Source organism: Motacilla alba, chromosome 3 (genome assembly GCF_015832195.1).
Source record: "Motacilla alba alba isolate MOTALB_02 chromosome 3, Motacilla_alba_V1.0_pri, whole genome shotgun sequence".
NCBI lineage: Eukaryota > Metazoa > Chordata > Aves > Passeriformes > Motacillidae > Motacilla > Motacilla alba.
In genome coordinates this window covers 27,165,552-27,189,010 of record NC_052018.1, presented here as the reverse complement: position 1 = coordinate 27,189,010, position 23,459 = coordinate 27,165,552, and the positions used below count along the sequence as shown (strand labels likewise).

Below are 23,459 nucleotides of genomic sequence, written 5' to 3'. Positions count from 1 at the left end.
AAGTATTTTCTAGACTGCCAGTTTTAATTATGAAACTCTCTAGCCTTTCTGTTTTATTTTCTATAGGCTCTTTTGAAAATCTGAGTTATAATGTTGAAGTTAGCATGACTGCTGCTGAGTGTTGAAAATGTTTCAATAGTTCTCTTCAAATATATAAGTATAGATAGTATATGGTTAAGTGGTGTCATGATGATCTAATGTATTCTGCTATAAAAAATACTATATCTATCCTTGGTTATCAGTTTTTTACAGGCATCTAATTGGTTCTAGGCAACAAGTATTCAATGTGTTCTATGTTTGGAACAAATAAAAGAAAAACAGGAAAGAAAAAGAGAATTAATATATTAGTCCATTTGTTCAAATAAATGTTTTCTTATATTCTTGCTTCTATTCTTGGATCAGATAGTGCTTTGATATCAGACTGAGCCATAGAAATATTCTTTCTTCTATGATTCTCTTCCTTGGAACTTGAGTAGACCCTAGGTAAACATCAATCAACAATTCTGAAAAATTTTCTGTAAAATATTGGAAGCAGTTGCCGCCCCCTCCTGCCCAAAACTGATAGAGACCTCTTGCTTAAATGACTTGCAGAGTTCAAAAACTGCAATATATGAAGGAGATAAACATTTCTTTGCTCATCCATTCAAATAATTATGCAAGGTCATTTGCACAGACTTCTGAATTGGTGTGCATTATGTTCAATTTTTTCTCATGTCAAATTCTCCAAATGTCAAGTTAATCTATCTTCACAGTTAGATTTGTGTTGTTCATGCTTCATAAAATTTCAGAGTTGGAGCATGTTATCTCGCACTTCATGTTGCCATGCTAATTATTGCAAATAAAGGTTGCAATTGTAATCACCTTTATTTGGCCTTTTTTGATTGCCTGTGGTGGAAGGAACAAACCAGAAAAGATCTCCTGTATTCCTCCTGAGCCAAAGTCCCTTCCACTGTGAGCACTCTACCCAGAGTTCATTTTTTCTTTTCTGCAATCAGTGTAATCTCTGTATATGGGGTGAAGAGCTTTGAGGTCAATTGACAGAACTACAGCTGCATTGCTAAACTTCCCAAATTTAACAAATGTTTCTCCTGGAGGGGCTGTTACCTGCATTCAGGTGACAGCTCCTACTTTTTCAGTGCAGCAATTTTCTCCTTTCAGATTTCTCGGGTCAAAGAGGACTTGTCTCAAAATCAATACTAAAATACTGTAAGAGCTACCTGTAACTCTCAGAAAATATCAGAGCAATAAAAACCGAGGAAAGGCATTGAGCTGCTTTGCATAACAACTAGGCTCTTTACACAGCAATCTTGAGTAGAGGAAGAGATTTCCAAGGGGAAATAGTGCTGAAGATACCAGTTTCCACAGGTGCAGCAATAAACCCAGTTGTCATCAAATAGCAGCATTAAATTAAGAGAGAGGAGCACAAGCAAACAGGCAACTGTGGAGATGGAAGGCTTTTCTTCAAAATCCTTGAAAGCTGGAGAGTCATCCTGATAGATGACTTATTCAACATCTGTGTCTAACACATTAACTTGCTGTAACTCTTGGAAGCCACATGACAACTGATTCCCTCTGATTCTTGAAAGAATGAAGTAATACTTCTCTTTTTTTCCTCTACCACCCAACATACTGGAGGCAGATCATCTATTTGCTGTTCATGATAGCATTGATTTACTGATGCTCGGTTTTCACAAACTAAGGCTTTTCTTGACACATCTTTGGAGAGGTGCTGCCTGTTAAAAAGGCTGCAAATCACATATTTTCTCTCAGATTGCATGGTGAAATCTTGAATTACTTTGTTGCTGCTGTACTGATTGTTGTTCCAGTGATAGATGAAAGGTACACAGGCAAAGTATGCAACTCTCGGTGTTAGTGACCAGAGATGGTAAAATAAAAAGGCATTTATGTCCTTTTCCCTTTGCATTTTGTCAGGAACAGAAGGAAGTCTAATGTGGGCTTAGTTAATAGAAGATGCTACTCAAAGACCAGCTTCACATGCCAAAATGTATAAACAGTCTCTATGGGGGTCTGCAGTAATTCAAGAAATTAATGCTGCTACTCAGAAAATTTTTTGACACACAGAACACAAATTTAAACAGACCTTTCTTTCTCCTCACCCTGTATTGTGTGATAACTTGCTAAAATGCATTCCAAAATTTTCATATTACTATGATATCCTTTTTGAACATCATGGTAAGTTTGGGATATGGAAGTTCCTAAATTTTAAGAGATGATTCAGTATTCTTAAATAGTATTACAAATTATTTTAAAAAAATTGTACATGGTAAACAGTGTTTCTAACACCTTAGATAATAACCAAAACAGTAAAGCAAGAGTAAAAAATGCACCCAAACATTGGAGGTTTTTTTTTTTGTATTTTTAAATTAATTTCTACTGCTTCTAAAATAGGAATTTAATTAGGCAAGACTGATGGGAAGGAACTTCAACAATGTTTTCCCCACAGTAATGGTCTATGAACTAGACTGTTGATACTAAACCATGTTTTATTTTCTGGTTCAGGGCCATACAACCGAGTGATCCTCCCATATGACAGAAATAATCCTTAGTTTTGCTTATTACAGTTTTTGTTTTGTTGTCTTTCTTATTTAAAAGTATTCTAAGTATTCAGCACTTGTGTTTTGAAAGCACAAACACTCATTCAAATGAGACAGTTTGACTTGAGATTTTTAATTATTTTAATGTTTACCAGCTGAAACAGATAACAATGTAAATTCATCTGGCCTTATAGATAGGACCAATTGCTGTTATTGAAATAAATAAGGAAAAGAGTTTGATCCAAAAAGAAAATGAGTGTGCACCTCATCTCTGGAGTCCAGTAGCCTGAAAGTTGCATCCAGCCTGATATAAGATGTATCTTATATTCTGGTAAAATGTATCTTATATTCTGGCAAAAAGAAAACAGCATGGAAAAAAAAAGTGTAAATACCCTTTATAGCATGCAAAATTCTGTTTCCTGGAACAGAAATGTGTGCATTGGAGCTGAAACAGAGCTTAAAGCAGAAGCTGAAATATGGCTTGCTGTCTCATTGAGCTGAAAGTTACCTTGTGATTGTGTGAACTCATAGCTTCAAATAAAGAATTAAGGAAGAAATGTATGGAAAACAAACAAATACAACTTTTTCTATCTGTACCTCTAAAATGTGTTTGTTTGGGTTTTGGGTTTTTTGGTTTTTGGTTTGTTTTTTTTTTTTTTTTGTACTGTAATGTTCATGAATACACAGAATATCTGGAATAAATTTTAGTTACTATTACCAAAGGGAATAACATATGCATAGAATTATGGGAGGAAAGAAACAGAACAAATAAAGTATATCTTTAAAATAAAATAAAAAAAAGAACAATGATTAAAAGTCTGTAGCAATTGAACTGGAAGGGAGTAAAAACTATATAAGCCCTTCGAAGGTTTTCTGTATGCATCAAACATGCAAAAGACACCCTTAGACAATATTAATACAGTAGCAGAAACTTAATCTTTTTATCTCTCTTCCCAACCATATACTTCCCAAATATTTTTTCTCCAGTTTGGGGCAACATCCATTCATGTCTGTTATTACCTGGTACAATTCCCCAAGTATTTAATCTATGCTTCCTTAGCCACCACTTCAGACTCAACTCATAGACTGCCAGTGGTGTATATACTTCCCATAAGCCAGTACCTACATCTCAGTTAGATTAAAAAATTGTATATGTGTGCGTACCACAAAGATAGAAATGTTTTTTTTTTCCCTAATTTTAGCTTTATATCCTTATTCCAACAGCAGATAAAGGCAGGTGGACTTTCTTTAATGTATAATTTTTGCAATTTATGTTCACCTATCAATTTACTCTGTGATGGACAAATTGGTCTTTGGTTACTTACTGATTAATCCTTTGGAGAGAGCTACATCAGCCAGTTCCTCGGGTCCCTAGGGTACCTCTCACGGAGTTCCATGCACTTAGGTATATTCAGGTTCCTCAAACCTGACATTCTCCTAGGATGGGAAGGACTTCAGTCCCTCAGTACCTGGCATGAGCTTCAGAGAGGTGGGCAGTGAGATTAACAGTAAAAACTGAGGCAAATAAAAATGCTGAGTATCTCAGTCTTCTATCTGTTGGTTGTTGCCAGTTCTCCTGTCTTATTTATTGTAGCGGTACATTTTCTTTAACCTTACTTTTGTGGCAAACATACCAATAAACCCCCTCTTATTCTTTGCAGCTCTTGCCAAATTAAGCTCCAAATGGGCCTTAGCTTTCCTAATGCCACTACTACATATCTAGATGACATCCCATATTCTCTCCAGAGTTTAGTCCCTTATTCCTCGCCTGTGTATTTCCTTCTAGCACTTCAGTTTATCCAGGAGATACTTAGTGAGGCATGCTGGTCTTCTGCCTTCTTTACCTGATTTCTTACATGAGGAAAAAAAGTCCTTAAAGAGCAGGCAGCTTTGTTCAGATCCCTTTTCCCTGAAGGCAGTTTCCTAGGGGATCCCATGGACCCAAATACTGAAATCTAATCTAAACTGCTAATCAACTGAAAGTTTCTTTTCCTAAAATTCAGGGTTCTGACTCTATCCTATATCCCTCAAGATTGTTAATTCCATCAGAGCATAAGCACTGCAGCCCAAGTTCCCAAGTTAATGCTTTCTCTAAGCAGTTAATCAGATTGATTGGTTACAAACATTTGATTGGTTACAAATAGAGAGCTCTAGGAATAAAGTAGGGAATTAATTATGGTAATGATTGTAAAGGCAGGCTAAAATGAATTTAGGGGAGAGGAGGAGAGACACAGGTGAAAATTTGAAATCATCTCAGGGTGACATATGAGAGTAAAGAACTAGGAGCACAAGAAGAACTTCAGAGATCAACTCATGACAGCTTTTTCAGGTTGAAGCTGGTGCAAAAGGTCTGGTAGCTGTCTGTGGAACAAAGAACATAATAAACTTTCAGAGTATGAAAGAAAAAAATCATGTTTGTTGAAGGAAAGAAGAGATAGAAACATGAGTGTTTGAAGCCTTTGTAGTGACTGGAAGTGTGTGTCCTTGGAGCTTTGTGGTGCGTGTTGGTGCCCTAAATTTCAAGCTCTGCATATATTGAAAGCAAACTCTTATTTCTCTACTTCAGATTATCCAATATCCTCTAGCTTACAAGGAATAAATATGTCACTGAGCACTGTGGTTTCTCAGGCTGTTAGTTGATTTGATTGAATGCACTAAACAGCATAAATCTTTACTGTAGAATGGCCTATTGTTCCATGTATTGTATGGCTAAAAGGCTGACCTAAACTTCACTGAATGTCTTGCCATTTCTCATCAAGAATCTGTCAAAGAGGCAGTTGAATGATGGGCACACTGTAGCTGAGGGTTCAGTTTAGGATTCCTGTTGTTTTGACTGAACCACTGGACTGAACCACTGAGGAAAAAGCAGTTCTGGTGTTTCTTAAATATTGCAATTTTGTCTGCAAAACCATCTCTATCTGTGGCAAAGGTAGGTGCTCTGACTGATATTTTCTGAAATGGTTTTATACAGAAGACTCTAAAAGACTGGTTTCTTGTATTTTTCTGCTATAAAGAAGGAGGTCAAGAAGAAAAAAAAAAAAAGATTTTTCTGAAATTTGTTCTACTCTGGAATATTCATCTATATTACTGCTTATCACAGAAGATGCTGAGTTGAAAGGGACCAACAAGGATCATCATGTCCTGCTTCTGCCCCTGTGCAGGACCATCCCCAAGAGTCACACCATGTGCTTTTGTTAAGCTTTGGCGTTTTCCAGAGCTTCTAGCTGAGGTAGTTTGGAATAAACCCACCAATATGATTTTCTAATTGACAGACAGCCACTTTAGAACTCATAAGATTCCAGAGAGACTGCCTCTGTAGCTAGCATGCTGAAAAAATGGTTTTGGCCCAGAGAAGCTCCTGCCAATATGTACCAATAACTGATAAAAAAGAGCAAGAAAAAAGGAGGCAGACTCTTCTCAGGGGTATCCAGCGACAGAAAAATATGTAGTGAGCAGAAGGCAAACTACATGAAATTCCACATTAAGATAAAAAATGCTTTTTTTTTTTTTTTTTTTTTTTTTTTTTAATGTGAGGGTGGTCAGGTGCTGGTGCTGGAATAGATTTCCCAGAGAGGCTGTGGAGTCTCCATCTTTGAGATACTCAAAACGAGGCTGGACACAGACCTGAGAAAACTCTAGTTGTACCTATTTTGAGCAGGGGAGTCTAGATGAACCTCAGAAACTTGTTTCCAAAATCAACAGTTCAGGTATTCTTAAAACTCTTAAAACTCTTCCCTGTTATTTAATTCCTTAAAACCTTTAATGTAGGATATAAGGCAGGTGACACCTATATATTTCACTGGAATGTGAGTAGTATAAAGGGAGTTTTCAAGCAGATAAGAACCAAATTTAATACTTAACTCATCATATGGAGACAGAGGAACTTATTACATTAATACACATCTCTGGATACAATTCATGACTATAGCTTGCAATTTTTAATTCTGACTTCAATGGTAATACAGGTGGTAAAATAGAAAACCATGAATAAAATTTGTGTATTTTCACTGCCCTCTCCTCTTGGTTGTTTTTCTACAGAAAGCTTTTCAATTTATGGAGAGATGTATGGAAAGTAAAGAGATAATACTTATGGAAGCTGATTCATATGTTTTGGAGGAATTCTACACATGTCACAATCTAAGCAGTTAATGGAGCTTATATTATTAAAATTAATAGTTTACATAAAAGAGTCATGATTTGGTTTTCCAATATCAGTGGGTGTATTTGGATTTGGTTATTGGAAAGAAAAATACTGATGCTGGCAAGTTGGTATAACAATAGAAAGAAATTCAGCTTTGACTATCTTTATATGGGCTCTTAAAAGCATGTATCACCCTTATTTTTCCCCTGAGAATTCTTGAAATCATCTTGATTTTTGTAATGAAGTGAAAAAAATAGTCATTTTGAAAAAGTGTTTGGATTTTTGCCTTTTGATCAGTCAATTTTCAAGAATAACAGCTATAATAGTTTAATTTATAATTCACTTTTAATAGTTCTAACACCTCCTTACCTTTTTTAAAAACCCAGTTCTAATTAACACAAAATTTTGTCTTGATTCTTAAAACGGGGCCTCAGCATAGATGCTTCAATGTATTTTATTTCTTTTTTTTTTTTTACATTTAATGAGGCTTCTAGTAACTCTTTTTAATAATCCAGAAAGGAATAGAAAAAGCTCTGTTATTAATTGTCTCCTTTGCATTAATATTGACTGTTGCATCTCAGCTGGTAGCTGGCAGGAAGCCAGGGTAGGACTGGCTAGCTGTGCAGCGTCGATGACTCCTGTATACAGATAACACTGTTACTATATATCTATATATATCTATATATATCTATCTATCTATATATATATATATATTAGAGATATATATATTTATATATCTAATAACTGCTGTATATAGATAACACTGAACACTGCTGTGTTTCAGTGACCTAGTGCTCCCTGTAGTCATACAGAATTGTTTTGATAACTCAAAGGCAGTTATGAAACTCATTAGGGGAAAAAAGGGAATGAAATGTGTTTAATGTTTGCTCCTCTGCACCTCAGTTATGTCCATAAAGTTGGACCAGGTCAGAACTGAACGGTGTTCTCCTAATACAAAGTGAAAGGCTCTCCACTTAATGAGCTTTCTAAGCTAAAAATGGAGCATAGCCAAGTGCTACATACCAATTTGTAGTAGTGCATCAGTAGTAATTTATTCACAACTTCTTAAAAGAAGTCAACAAAAAAAAGAACAGCTGTAAAACAATTAACATGTGTTGGGTCAAAGTGTTCTCCTATGTTCACTATGAGACATTTGGAGATCCTAATTTGTAAGAGTCTAATGCTTTTATATATTAACTACTTAAGAGAAAATTCTGTAAAGCACTGATTGGGCATGCAATGTTATTCAGTGGATGTTGCTTCTAGATAATAAATGCATTCTGCCATGTATAGCAAAAGCAGGTATGTTTGTTGTGCATAAGCAGTGAATAAAAAAATATATTTATTTTTAACCATATTTCCAAAAGTATGTTTTAAGTATTGTAAATGATGAGTCCTGAAATGTGATTTTTGTCAGTTATTTTAAGAATGCCTGAATGTTTTTTGATCGTAATGACTCTTAGTTTTTAACATGGGAAAAATACAGAAACCGGATTTTTGAATCATTAATGCTAAAATACTCAGGCCTTTAAAAGTATAAATAAAATTTCTTTGCAATATCCATTTCTGTTTATGTGACATGTTAATTGTATCCCATAACTAAATAACACAGAATACAAAAAAATCTGAAAGAAAAGACTGGGTTTTTTAAAGGGGTGAAATTTGCCTTTCATGTGGCAAGAAATACCTGTGCCTTACAGAACAGAACTACATAACAGATTCTCCATTAAACGACCTGTTTGTTATTTAAGAACAATTTCTCCTATCAAATTATAACTACGAAGATATATTTGAATGGTTTAATACCTGAAATCAATATTGATCAAAGTTGACAAGAGCTGGCATAGTTAATCTTTCATATTGTCTCTTGTCCTGCCTAAAAGCTGCAAAAATAAAATTAAATTCAATTTTATTTACAGTGAAAGTAACAGGAATGTATGACTTTTAAAATACATAGAGGCCTCTTTTATTGCAGCTAGTGAAGAAATTTGACTCCACAAGCTTTGAAAACATTAGCAAACTGTTTGAATTTACAGAACCACGTCATATTGTGAATACAAAAAGATATTTATCTAACTCACAAAGATAGGCTCCTTAAAATCAGGTTTAATTTAGATTTTGGTTGAAGTTTTCTCTTCTGTGTTATCACTAACAGATCGTCACAAAAGCATTCAAAAAACAGAAAGAACACAATGAAAATAGAATCCTTCATGATTCCCACTTTTTTAGGCATACTGGATATGCTACTTGATGCACTTCACCCCAAACATTGGAGTACTTACTAGTTTCACACATATAAAAAGATGTCCTTCTAATCCTTAACATTTAGAAAATTTACTTTTCATGTTTGATACTTTGTGTTCTTGTTTCATCTTTAAAATGATCTAAACGTGATTCTGTCTGTATTTCCTAAACCAGATGGTTTTCCAAGTGATACTGTGACTTAGAATAAGTCATTTTGTTTTTGCTCAGATAAATTCTGGGACAATACCCTGAATATAACTTTTATTCATAATGCATTCTGATACAATTGACAGGAAAAGAAAAGATAGTCATAGAAATGTATTACTGATTTTTTTTTTTTTTTTGTTATTGTTAAAATAGAAACATTTGGAAGTGATTGGGCCAAGCTGTTAATTTTTATCCTGCCATGTCAATGCTCTTTTTCTTTTATTTTTTTACCCCTGCAGATGCACATGTTCAGCAGGGTGGACAGGGCCAGACTGCAGTGAAGATATAAATGAATGTGAATCTGAACCATGCTTGAATGGAGCCACTTGTTTTGAATCTGTGAAGCCGGGGCAGTTTGTATGCATTTGTCCTCCATTTTATACTGGTGACTTCTGCCACCAGCGCTTCAGTCCCTGTGAGCTGCCTTACAATCCATGTATAAACAATTCAACCTGTTTGGCTCAAGCAGATGGAAATCCAATGTGCATTTGCAAAACAGGTGAGAACTGGGATAGTTAATTTCTTCCATTTTCTGTTGTGCTTTGGAAAATTGAAAATATATGTTGAATTTGTCGCTATCTTTAATGTAAGTAGAAAATAACATGTTTCAAAGAACATAAAATCATTAGGAATTGCAGCAGGTTAATCAGTTGTGTTGAATGACTGGAAAGATAGCTGTCAGTTTACTTATTAGTTTCTTGTTTTACAATACTTATTTAATCTATGGTGGCTACGATTCAGCACTCAGAATCAATATTTTTCAGTCAATTGTTACAATGACATAGAGATAGACATGCACCTGGCCAGCAAAGACAAATTAAATTGACAAAACAGACAGATTTAGAAAAAATGTATGCAAATTGGTGAAAGTACAAAAATTGGAGCAAGTTGGAAATGGTTTCCTTTCCTGCTAAGCCGTCAGGAAGGCCTGGCACATCAGGGAAGTAATCTTCCCTTGCTTAATGGATATAGTGGGTTTCTCCCTGTATGCACAACAAACCAATTCACAGCAGATGCTGACAGCTTCCCTGGGCCATGGCTTAAAACACACAATCTCACCCTCAATGTACAAGAACTGCTAAGGTGGAACGGAGCAACAGTTTAACAGTGCAGAACATTGCTATACACTTCCATGTAGGACTTGAAGAATACATTAACTAATTAACAACTGCACTGAAAAGTTAGAAAATTTAAGTAGCAGAGAAGTAAAATTACTGAAACTGGAATGGAGCAGGATTCTGAAGTCTTCACTGATATGTCTATAAAGGTAGGGGTCTCTTAGGGACAAAGGCTAGAAGATAACTGCAGTGTTACATAAAAATACTATTTTTTGTCATTTATTAAGCTACAAAGATATGGATATAATATCTAGGAATGGGGAGCATATAATACCTTGGGATTTTTATTATTTAAGGTAAAAGTTACTGCAAGCTGCTGAGGTAAAAAACCCAAACATCACTGAGGAGCTATGCAAATTGCTTAGTGAAGCATCTCTAAGAAAAGCTGTTTTTCAAAAATATAGGTAGATTACTCCAAGACACTTGACTTCGTAGTAAATGGCATGTGGAATAAACTTGCCAGTAGCAAACAGTTTGGTCATTACAAAGTTTGAGTTGGTATAACAGGAATCACGTAGCAGTGCTTACCAAATTTTAACAACTATCTGTTGAAATAGCAGAATTTTTATTGCCTAATTTATCAACATGCCTTTACAGTATTACAGAACTCTATTCTTAGAATTAATCTTAATAGAACTGAAAATTTAGTGTAACAGAAAATCAAGGCAGGAGATGTAAGCAAGACTATATAATTTAAATAATGTTGAAATATTTGTAGCTGAATCTTGGCCACTATTCGTAAATTCCCCAAAAGGTCTGCATGAGAAAGATCCAAAGAGCAATTCAACTGCATATATAAGTAAAATGGAGGGTAAATAAACAAGAGTCTAGGCATTAGACCATTCTCTTTTAGGTAATGGCAAGCAGAAAACTTAGTTTTTTAGAGGCAACCCAAAAGAGAGATAGGACAGTTTGGTAAAAATGGTGATGCTTTCTGAGAAGAATTGTGTTCCAAGACAAAAAAAAATTACTGAAAAAATGTACTCAGAATCAAGGAAAACTATGAAAGGGCATACAACTACTGAGTGCAAGATCAGCTCTCTGGCTGGAACTGATGAACAGCAAGTTTAATTAATGATGAAATGGGAGATAAAAGATAACAGTTTTAAGAAGGTATGAAACCTGTATAATTATAAGCAAATAAATATTGCAGAGAATAAGAAGATGAAAAAATATTTTGCGACCATAAACTATGGGCCAGAAAATATCTAGTGTTCTCTAATAAGACTTTTTTTAAACTGTGATTTATTCTTTTATGGGAACTACTAGTAGATATTTGTATAGTAGCAAGGCATGCTAGTAGGAAAGGCAGATAGAGTTGTTGCTGACATAAAGAGAGGAAGTGAAGGGCAAAATTGCTGAATTAAAATGGTTCCTAGAATTTCTGCTTCTTAGAAGGTACGAAGGAATCTCTTTTTAAAATTAGGTGTAGAACTTCCTTCATTGGTCCAAGTAATATGGATAGGATAACCTCAGGATGTTCATGCAGCTTCCTTATTACAATGGAAACAATTTTCCATAAACTCATTCTGTTGTGATAGAGAAATTATCAGGAAATGCTGTGTATTATACATTAAGTATTGCATACATATAGAGAGAGTTCATATCAAAGCTGTACCTCCTCTTTTCAGAAATATAGACTATTTGGCCAGCATTTGTGTTAACTCAGTAACATCCTAATGAGTTACGGTAGAAGGGAGATTGGACCAAAATAATAACGTATGTATTATTGAAAGAAGTAAACTGGAAATGTCTGGATTGTGGATGTCCACAGTATTACATTAAGGAGGTATTATTTTCTGATGTACTTCATTTCACACAAAAGCAGACATACAAAGTCAAACAGCTAATGCTGTAGAAATGCTTATGTCACTATGCCGACTATTAAGGCAGCTAGGAAAAATCTTGCAGGTGGTAGGCTGGCTGAATTCTTGACCAGTTGCCTCTTGTGGTTTTATTACTGCTGTAAAGCTGGGGTTTGGGTTTTTGTTTTTTTGTTGTTTTTTTGTTTGTTTGTTTGTTTTTTAATTTCATACCTTTTGGAAGCAGACAGTTTTAGAGAGGAGTAAAAAGAACAGGGAATAGCGACATATGTCATTACAGCACTCAAGTACACAAAATCCTTGTCATCTTATTTATGCTCATTGCAGCTTTAATGATATAAAACTATAAACTGAGAAGTTGAAAAACTGGTTTGTGCATGGTGCTTAAGGTTAAAGCCATCAGTTTTAGGGTGCAGTGAAATTATGTGTATTTTTTCCAGGGAAATCTATGGAAAGGACTCATCCCTAAGGAGAAACAAAAGCAACAGTTTTTACTGGAATTAGGCATTCTATTTTTTCTTTGTCCTTTCTAAAAGCAATACATTCTTGATACTTCAGACTAAATTCTGAAGTCCTTGTATTAGACAGATTTTCCCTGGACTTTTTCACCTCTTTTATGAGTCTCTTGTAAATAGCTTTCCCATGACACTTACTTTTTGTTTTAGATGCTAGTGACCATTTTTATTTGGCCTAAGCAACTTATAGCTAGAAATTTGAACCGAGGCAAAATATTTTCCAGCTGATGCCTGAAACAAGGCTAAGTGAAAATTATCATAAAGTACAAAATTTATAATACCAAGTAGAAATAAACAGATGATGAAAAACAAGTTGTTTAAATTGGAGTTTGCCATTGTCAGATCTGTGAGTCCTTTAGTGCCAGTTTCTTTTTCAGACATACGCATACATAATTTACAGAGGGAAATAGCCTTTTTACAGTGCCTAATATTTTACACACCTCTGATTTTGATTCATGTACCTACTTATGTTATGCTGAACAACCTAAGTACCTGAACTAATGATTATGGGGCTGCTATGATATCTCTGCTGCTTGCAAACATTGGTTCATAAATAGTTCATGGTAAGGAGAGAAACATCTATGGTACTGTTCTGATGAGCAAAACAGTAGAGAGCTTAGGGCAAAAGAATCCCATTAGAATCCTCTTACCTGCAGAGGTCAATTACGTAATATTCCTCTGCAATGAAATAAGGAGATGGAAATGACCATAACTGTGACAGCAGATATTTAGCTTCCATATTCTGCATATTCCATCACTTTGCAACTCCCAGAAGCCCCATAGACAGAGTTGACAAATGCAGGATTTCCTATATTTCAGAGAAACAGAAGTAAAAAACAGCATCTGTCTCATCTTAAGTAACAGCTTTCCAGATGTCCCTAGACCCATATCATTAAAGTAACTTTCATGCCACCTGAACAATTAAAAATAGAGAGAAATAAGACTTTATTTTGTAACACAAGGAACTGTAATAATTTTCAATTGTTTTTCATCTCTTTTAATTTCTGAAAGTCTTGAATATATTATGTTACTACAAAAGTTAACCTTACTGAGATACTTCCTCAAATATATCTATACGTATTCAATACATTCACAAATAAAAGTTTTAAATTAATTGCGATAGAATTATAAAGCTAAAATATATCTATATATCTGTGAGTTATTTATAATGTTACATTGGTTTACCTTCAGTGCATCCTTTTCAGCAAAGTTCCATTTTCCCTGCCTATTGACAGCCTTCCACTCAGTAATCAAATTTAGTTTTAGAAATTTCAAACATTACAAATAAAAGAGAAATTACAGATGAGGAAGTTGACTGCAAAAAGTCCTGTGAGTCCTAGTGTCTTACATTCACTATGCCCTCCAATTTCTTAATTAAACCAGTGTTAGAGAAACGTGTTGTCAACTTTTCTGCTCTTTCTCAGTGGCACTGAATGGCATGTATCAAACACCTACTGAATATTCTGTGTCTCAGTGACTCTTGCCTACTCACACAACCAGGCCTAGTACTTAACTTGGTCTGTGGTGCACTAGTTTACAGTTCTTTTATCTTTCTTTTTTCCTTAACCAAAGTACAGGCAGAAATAGATCAAGGTTCAGCAGTATTAAGATGCAGATAACACATGCCACAGATAGGAAAAGTATTTGGATGGTTCAATCTCGTTCAAGCTCATTTGCACATAAGAAACTAAACCATTCAAAATACAAAGTTTTCTGCGCTGAGGGATATATTTCAAAACAGTACACTGAAAGAGAATTTTTCTCATTGTTATGACAATTCTTTTACAGTTTTTGGGGGGATTGGTGGGGGTTTTTTGCTGGTTTGTTTTGGACTTTTTTGTTTTGATTTGGTTTTGGTTTTGTTGTTGGGTTTTAATTTCGTGAAACATACAAATAGAAAATAAATGAGGGTATCTTTTCATGCAAAAGAAATTTCTGAAAAAAGAAGAATAACATCATAACAGCACAAATGACTATAATTGAAAGGCTAGTTTGAAAAATGTTCCAGGCTTTATTGTCCCAGCTTTATAGTAACATTACTGTGAAATCTTCAGCAAATATTAAGAGCTCATTTCAGTAAGGCTCAAAAGTTATCGAACAGAAATAATCCTGATAAGAAGAAAATACCAGCTGCTTTCATGTGGGCTCATGTTTAGATCATATATTGGAGTACCAGCAGATTTCTTTCCACAGCTTTCTCTGCAACTCTGACCAAGACACTTATTTCTTCCAGTCAAGATTTTCTCTACATAAAAATAAGCTATACTATTCTAAGAGGTCTTTCATGATTTCCTCACCTTCATTGAATACTTTGAAGACCACAAATAGAACATAACAAAAAAAAATTTTCTTACTTGGGTAGCTAAAAAGTAAAGTAAGTTAACAATTTTTGCTTATTGTTTTAATAAAGAATCCAGTAGAATCTTTGCCATATTTTCAGCAATGTATACTGAATTTCAATAGCTAAATTTAAATTTGTTTCAATTTAATTTTTTTATCTCAGTGATGTTCAAAATCACTTTGGTGAACTCTATTAATGGTCTTCAGGCAACCTGCAATCAGCATTCTCAATTAGTCATACAATGCAAATAGTTTGCTCATTGCAATGGTTTCATTTCTCCATCAATTGAAAACAAATATATTGAATTTGTGCAAAATTCAACTGAGTAGCTATAGTTTCTCCATGGCATGTATTCAATTTCAGCACAAGTATGTGCTGAAATGTGTATGTGTTTAGGAGAACACCTATTTGTGCAGATGTTATAAGATGTAGTATACTGTGTAAGAGCAAAAAATAGGGTTCATGTATCACTGAAAAATGTCTTATTCATTACAGTATATATTCTGTATCACTTAAACAGGCAAATGTAATGTATTATGCAAGTGATGTACTGTGCAGATAAGACCTTAATCACATTTTGTCTTCATTTAAATATAAAACCAGTTGGGTTTTTTTCTCAGCTACTGACTGCTTTGAATAAATGTGGTCCTCTAACTTCCACTACTCTCTAATATATTAATTACTGAATTAGCTTGTAGTTTCTGATTTTGTCCCACACTCTCCAAGAAAGCTTTTCTGTCCTTTAAAATGGATTGCATTTCCCCAGTATATTTATCCAGATGCTCTATCCAAATCTGTTCTCTCTGGTTCATTAAAGTATTTTGAGACTACATATACTCTCTGAAAATTGACTTGCTGAAGCTAAGGAACAAAAAATAGTTGGGGAAAGTTCTTTTAGGGTTACTTCTACTTGCAGTCCTGATCTTAGGGTCAGTGAGCAGTAAGGGCTGGCTCCTTGAGAAGCAGCAGTCAGCCACGAGTCTGACAGTATGTGAATGAGGCAGGCAGGGCAGCGCCAGTGGCTGTGTCCAGGAACAGCAGAGGGGGCCAGTCAAGGCTACAGGGATTGGGGCAGATCCAAGATCAAGCCAGGGAGCCTATCTGTAGGCCAAAGTCTGCATACTACACAGCTAGGCATTGGCCATGGCTGCAACACAGCTCAGTCAGATACCAAGGGCAAAGAGCTGCAGCTTAAATGCCCCAAAGAGAAGAGGTAGCCATGGCTGATACTTCTCTCAGGCTTTCCTTAAACTGCTTTGAGTGCAGCTGAGGTTTCCCAGGCCAGCCACATTCATTGTCTGAGTTAGTCCTGGGCTCAGATAGCCAAACATCCACGAGAATATGCGACTCTTTTATTCACAAGAAGTAGTAGAGTTCATTCATTCACCATTAATGATATCTTTGTTTCAGGATTTGAGGGCACTTACTGCGAAGTTAACAGTGATGAGTGCATCTCCCACCCATGCCAGAATGGAGGTCTCTGTGTGGATGGGGTCAACCACTACAGGTCAGAAAAATTACTTCAATGACAGATATGATACCTGGATTTTTATCATCTAGCTTTTCCTTTCATACTCTGAATGTCTAATGTTTGCTAGCCTTCAGTGAAGGAGGGGCAGGGTTTGTAATGTGTTTGACAGTTACATTATAGTCTAAATCTTCTTGTGTGCAAAAAGTAATACAGATACACCCTAAGTATGACCCCAAGAATTTATTGTAGAACTAATTAAAATCACAAGTATCTAATTTAAAAAAGCAGAGCTGTTGTTAGTTCATTTACAGTGTTGAAACCAATGGAAAAATTTAATGAAGAACATAGTTATAGCTGCTATATGAGAAATCTTGCAATTATGTCTCTTTGATTACCCTCACAATGTCTGTGTGCATCCTGTGATCAGTGATCTTGTTCTTCTTCGAGAACTGGCAGTCTTACTGCAGGTCACTGGCATCTGGAAGTCTTTGTCAGGAGAACTATGATGTTCACAATGGGTTTTTTCTCATCTTCAGTCTCAGGCCTTCTTGGAGCCTCTCACTCACCAGCACCCCCAAGTCCTTCTCAGCAGGGCTACTCTCAATCTGTTCATGCCCCAGCCTGTGTTGATATCAGGGTTGCTTTGACCCAGCTGCAGCACCTCGCACTTGGTCTCGTTAAATCTCATGTAATTCCTAAGGGCCCACCTCTCAAGGTTGTCTGGATCCCTCTGGACGTCATCCCATCCTTCAGGAGTGGAACACAAAAGGCTATTATCTGTAATACCATGGTCATTTCAGTGTCTCACACCCTCACTATAGATGCTATTCCAGAGCTGAAGCTATAGCATGAGAGGCATCAGTCAGCTGGCTGCAGGGCAGGTGTCAAAACAAGAGAAAAGCAGCTCAGGCCAAGGCAAGTTCTAAGTAAGCCCTTGCACAGTGGGGTGAGCACAAAGCCTGTGGCCTTCAGCTAATGATAACAAAGGGCTTCAGACACTCTGCTTGTTGGTGCTTGTTAAAATACTGCCTTTTGCAATTGCCAGTAAAAAGCGAACATGATTTTGGTACCATTTGATTAATACCTCTCAACATCTGCCATATTTTTTCTGAATTTTTGTAATGACCTAAAAAGGAATGTAGTGACATCCTTTTTTCTAGGTGCTCATGCCAACATGGCTTTACTGGGACTCTATGTGAAGTGGAGATTAATGAATGCTTATCAAGACCATGCAAGAACAATGGAACTTGCCTGGATCTCATAAACAGGTTAGTTACTACTAAATGACGAGTTTTCCTGATTTCCTTATGTTATCTCTGGGTTTGGATGGAACCTTCACTATACAATAAGTTAAAATGGAGTAAGCAAATGTTACTGGCTCAGTTTTTTGTTTCTTATGTGACCTTAAGAAGATAGAAGGGGAAATGTCTTCTGCACAATTTGTCCTTTTCCTCCTTACTTTTTTTTTTTTTAATTTGGAAAAAGACTGAAATAGAAGATAATCAATCTTGTTAGATTGGTACAAACCCTGTGTTTGTTCAACAGCACTTCACAAGTTATTCAGATACTTGTGCCAGAAGATCATTAGCCCTTGAGTCATTTCTTATATCCTCAGTTAAAATTACTGTGCCAAATTTTTCTATTAATTTAACAAAATTTGAATCACCCTCTTTGCTTCAGACACATGGAAATGAGAAAACTCTGTTCATTATTTTAATATGGATGAGGATTAGGGACACCAGCTTGGCATCAGGAGATTCATATGGCTTTAAAGTATTGCAATAGATCCCATTGTTACTTCCATTGACATACCTGATTTTTCCTTTTCTAAAGATTCATTTGTAACTGTGCACCTGGATACTATGGGTCTCTGTGTGAGATGGACGTAAATGAGTGTGAAACTTTGCCTTGTTTACATGGAGGAAGCTGCATCAACAGGCTTGGAGGCTATCAGTGTCTCTGTCTGCCTGGATTCACAGGTATGATCTACTCTTTCAGCCAAGTAGCTTAATTCACAGGTTTTGCATGGTTTTAATATTATAGCAAGAACAATAATTAATCTCCTTATTGGAGGATAAATAAATACTAACTTAAAAAGAATTTTATTGAATTATTTTGAAGTAGCTCAAGATTTTTTATATTAAGACTTGAATTATAATGTCTTTAATCACCCATACATTCAGTTGAAATGAGTTATTGCATAGTATAAAGAAAATTAATGTGTATTCTTTTTAATTCAGCCAGGAAAAAAACTATTACCATAGATACAGAGTAAATTTTGCAAATAAAATGCTATGTTGTCATTTGAATTTGCACAGAGCCATAGAAATACCTTGACTTTTTGACCCGTTTGATCGACACCATTGCCTTTAGTGCTAATCTTTACATTTTTACAGAGTCATGACAAAATATTCAATGGGTAGAGATGCAGTAAAATTTCCCTAAATTGATGTTGACTTTTATTTAAATGCTTAATGTGCTGCTGAGCTAGCTCATACACAGTGTTTTGATAGATCCATCTTAAGCGACATGAAAACACATGGGATCATATGACTGCAGAAATATTTACAGTTGTTTCCTCAAGTTGAATCATTTCTGCATTTTTTTCTGCATAAAATGTTTTTTCCTATCTATTCCAGCCTGTGATGAACACCACATAAAGTACAAGATAAAAAAGGATGCAATTTGCATCCACTGAACTGAGGGGAATGTAATTCTCCACAGAACAAAGAACAAGTACAGTTTTGGGAATTTCTATATAGCTGTATATTCTTCTTCCATTCATCACAAATCTTAGTCCGCATATCAATTGTGCACTGTTCTTCAAAATTATCCTTGACATTTCAGCAAAAAATGAAAAAATCTATATAATTTTCCTGCCTAAATCTTTTAAAACCTCCACCTGCAGTATTTTCTTCAAATGCCCTGTTTTCTAAGTAGTACTTCTTGGGTGTCACAGAAACTTCTGTTTATTAGGCAGTGGTGCTGTAGATGTAAGTGCTAAAAAATGTTAAAACAGTTGTATTAAACTTTATGTACATGTTTCTGCAAGAATGCCCTGTTATATTTATAAAAGATGAGACACCTGCACATGAGCACTTAGGAGATTCTAATTTGAAAAGGAACAAGAAATCTGCAGGTGTGCTTTTGTTATGATTTTTCATTATTGACAAAGCAGTTTGAGTTTAGTGCTTTTCCCTAACATATTTAATCAACCAGGATAAGATGTTGGGTTTTATTCCAGGTTTTTTTGTGATTCTTTTATTCCAATTATCTGTAATGTAGGAAGAACTTTTCTTTCAAAGACCAGGCCCCTTTAAAGACATACGACAGCGTGAATTTTTTTTTTTATTCGAGTATAAATCCTAGGTGTCTGGATCACCAACTCTGCTGTAAAATGGATTTAATAAGAATACAAATTTTTTTACTCTAGAACTTTTTTAATTTTTAATTATTTAATTTGAAAGTATTCTACGATTACCAAATTGTAACTGTCTTCATTGAAAGACTTGATCATTCCTTAGACTTTACTTTCTGGTTTTCTTTATTTGAGGTTAAGAAAAAAAAATTAAGATTTCTTTGAGAGACTAAAGTGTTAGGGTTGTTTTTTTTTAAATGCATTAGGTTGACTTTTTCCTGCTGCCAGCTGATCATCCTGCTGTTCTTTCAGTCCCTTTCATCAACAGAATAAGAAAATAAAGTAAAGATGAAAAAAAAATCATGGGTCAGTGACATAGAAAGTAACATTGAATGCACTCTCAGTAAGTTTGCCAATGACACCAAGCTGTGTGGTTCAGCTGATTTACTTGGAGGGAAGAGATGCCATCCAGAGGGCCTGTGCCACACTAGAGACATGGAGCTGTGGGAACCTCATGAAGCTCAACAAGGCCAGGTGCAAGGTCTTGCACGTGGGTCTGGACAATCCCAAACTGGAACTGTTGTTTGACAAGGTAGTCAGGTCAACATGCCGTGGCAGTGTGCACTTGCAGCCCAGAATGCCACCCATATTGTGGACTGCAGCAAAAGCAATGTGGCCAGCAGGTTGAGGGAGTTGATTTTTCCTCTCTGCTTTGCTCCTGTGGACCCCCACCTGGGTCTAGCTCAGGTGTCCCAGCACAAAAACAACACAGACCCTTTGGAATCAGTCCCGAGGATGGTCACAAAAAATGGTGAGAGGATTGGAACACCTCTCCTGTGGAGACAGGCCAAAAAAGGTTGGGGCTGTTAAGCCTGGAGAAGAGAAGGCACCATGGAGACCTTATAGCAGCCTTCAAGTGTGTACAGGGGGTCTGCAAGAAAGCTACAAAGGGACTTTTTAAATGTCACATAATGATAGAACAAGGGGGATTGGTTAGAAACTAAAAAAGGAAACTGTGTCTGTCATAAGGCAATCCCTGGTCTCTTCTCACAGAAGGTGCCTTGCAGCTCCTCCATCAACACTTTCTCACCTCCAGTCAATATTAAAAATAAGATTTTAGTAGCTAAAATAGAATGTGTGTGAAAATGAGCTATACAAATTCAAAATTTTCGTTCAAATGGCCAATTACTTGCTATCATCCAAAAGATGACTAAGTACCATGAAGTCACTGATTTCAGTCATTTCTGCAGAGCAGTAATTATTCCTTAGCTTTAAATAGTTATTCTGTTAAGCACAGATCTCTCTTTCTTATCTTTCCTATGAGATGAGTACAAACTGACATTTGGAAGTGACTAAGTGTGTACTTAAGTTATACATTAAATGAAGTCAAAATCTTGGCCTAAATAACTCAGCTTGTATTTTATCTTTAACATCAGTTTTGAGGCTCAATCTTCCTTATCATCAGCCTCAGACCCTGCTGTTCATCTTATCTATGTGACAATGGAAACAGCTCCACTTTTCATACAACAGGTTCACTCAACAAAAAAGTCCCACAAAATCTAATCAGTTAAAAGTTTACTTTGTCTTTTTAACCTTCCCAGCTGTTTTTACTGCTTTGTACTGCCAGTCAGCTTGTAGTGATTGCATCTGCACTCCTCAAGCCTCGTGGCATTTCTTGTATTGATATCCAGTGGAATAAGAGTAACTACACTACTAACTGAAGTGACCACTTATTTAGTCAGATAGGAGGAATCTAATGGCATGCTCCTTGAGATATTAAAGCAAGAGGCAGCCTATATATAAAGAGGTTAAAATTGACTGGTAACACTGAGAACAAATTCAACATGCAGACTGAAAGATCTGCATTTCTGTACTAAATGTAGATTTTGTGGTGCCTGTCTTTTAGTTTTAATATTACAGTATTTACATAAGTTTGAGGAACGTTAGAAACTTTATGTTTGGTGAACACGCAATAAGAATGGCACAAATTTGCTTTATGCATTTTCCTGAGAAGTGTTATAATGTCTGTGCTGTATTCTGATTTGTGAGGAAAGGAGGGGACACTTTTGCTGGACTTGTTGAGCTTGAACACTACTCAGCAAAGACTTCCTAGGCCAGAAAGAACCTAGAACAGTAAGGTGTAACCTCATTGAGTATTTGGCTTGAAGTGACACGTCGAGACTGATAGCTGTCTCTCCTGGGAGCCAAGGTCAGGACAAAAACATTCTTTTTCCTCTCAAAGTGACTTATGGCCTATAAAGTAGAGCCTTAAACATACTTTAAACAGTTAAGTCGTAGTCTGGTGGCAGCTTTGCTTCATCACTGCTCCTCCTTTTTCATGGAAGAGAGTGTTCAAGAAGATATGGACAACAGGATGAACAGGAAACACTTGACTGAGCTCAGATGCAGAGAGGAAGCACACATTCAGTGAAAGGAGCAGGGATGGGCTACTTAGGAGGAATATTAAGCCATTGCCCAAGTGTGTAGAATTGAAATTAGGAAAGGAAAAGCTGAACCAGAGCTGATAATAGAGAAATTGTGCAAAGCCATAAGAAAGCATTTTATATTTACATTGGGAGTAAAACGAAGGCCAATAAGAAAGTGGACCTATTTCTCAGTGGAGTGGGGGACCTCGTGACAAAAGACATGGAAGAATCTGCAGCATGCAAGGTTTTCTTCAGGTTTTATGACTAAAGATCAGACTTAAGCTTTCAGGGTTCTAAGCCTTGTGGTAGAGTTGAGGATACTCCTTTTTTAACAGCCCTCCTGATAGAATATGATCAATTACCCACAACCAACCTTTTACCAATCTAGTTGTCCACCCTTCCAGACTATAATGTCCTAACTTGTATACAAGTTAGGACATTATAGTCTGGAATATTGTGGGAGACAGTCTGGAATATTGTGGGAGACAGTGCCAAAGCCATGCTAAAATCATGATAAGTGACATACACTCCTAAGAGCTCCAGAGCTGTTAGAGTTGTTCCCTAATGATTACTGCTAACTAGGAGAGTCTTTGTACTTTGCATCCAGCGTAACTTTGGAGGGACCTTTAAATGTATTAATGTCATTGTGCATGCTTTAAAGGAGTCTCTATTTTGTAAGAGTTACCAAGGCACAGGGGATTGAAATCTCAATTTCTACACAAATTGCTCTGCCACAAATACTGAGACAAAGGAACATTTAAGCAGCTCTAACGTGAGGACATCACAAAGGAACATTACATATCAAAATGCCAGTCTATTCTTCTGTGACTCCATGATATTTCTTTGAGTTTTGTGTAAGTTGTAAATGTACTTTATATCTTTCATTTTGAATTACTGTTGTATTTGGAAAATAAAATATTTTAAATTATACAAGAATATTTCAATAACTGTTTCTCATGCTGCATTTTGTTTTACTGTGTACTGAAAAATTCTTGACTGGTTTTAGCCAGGACAGGGTTAATTTTTGTAGTAGCTAGAAAAGGGTGTGACTAAGCTGGGGTGCAATTCTGTACTACTTCAGGTCATTGTTGGGAGCAGGAGGAAAGGGAGTCTCTCTTCCAGGGAGAGGGAGTCCTTCCAGTCAAGAAAACCTGGTGGGGAAAACTGCCCGGTATTTGTTTCTTTTCATAGGCTTTCCATGTAAATGGTTTCTTTTTTAATTGATCTTCTTGTTGTTACTGTTAATTTCCTTATCTCACT

The 23,459-nt window shown here is 35.9% G+C and overlaps 1 protein-coding gene across 4 annotated transcripts in view; it reads left to right on the top strand.

Moving 5' to 3' along the window:
* Nucleotides 1–23,459, top strand: part of EYS (eyes shut homolog) — a 789,226-nt gene that overhangs the window by 350,628 nt on the left and 415,139 nt on the right. For all 4 annotated transcript variants that reach the window (XM_038131819.1, XM_038131820.1, XM_038131818.1 and 1 more), the window contains 4 exons: nucleotides 9,387–9,646; nucleotides 16,355–16,451; nucleotides 17,576–17,683; nucleotides 18,249–18,394. In XM_038131819.1, the coding sequence (XP_037987747.1) occupies nucleotides 9,387–9,646; nucleotides 16,355–16,451; nucleotides 17,576–17,683; nucleotides 18,249–18,394 (611 nt within the window). The remainder of the gene's footprint in view (nucleotides 1–9,386; nucleotides 9,647–16,354; nucleotides 16,452–17,575; nucleotides 17,684–18,248; nucleotides 18,395–23,459) is intronic.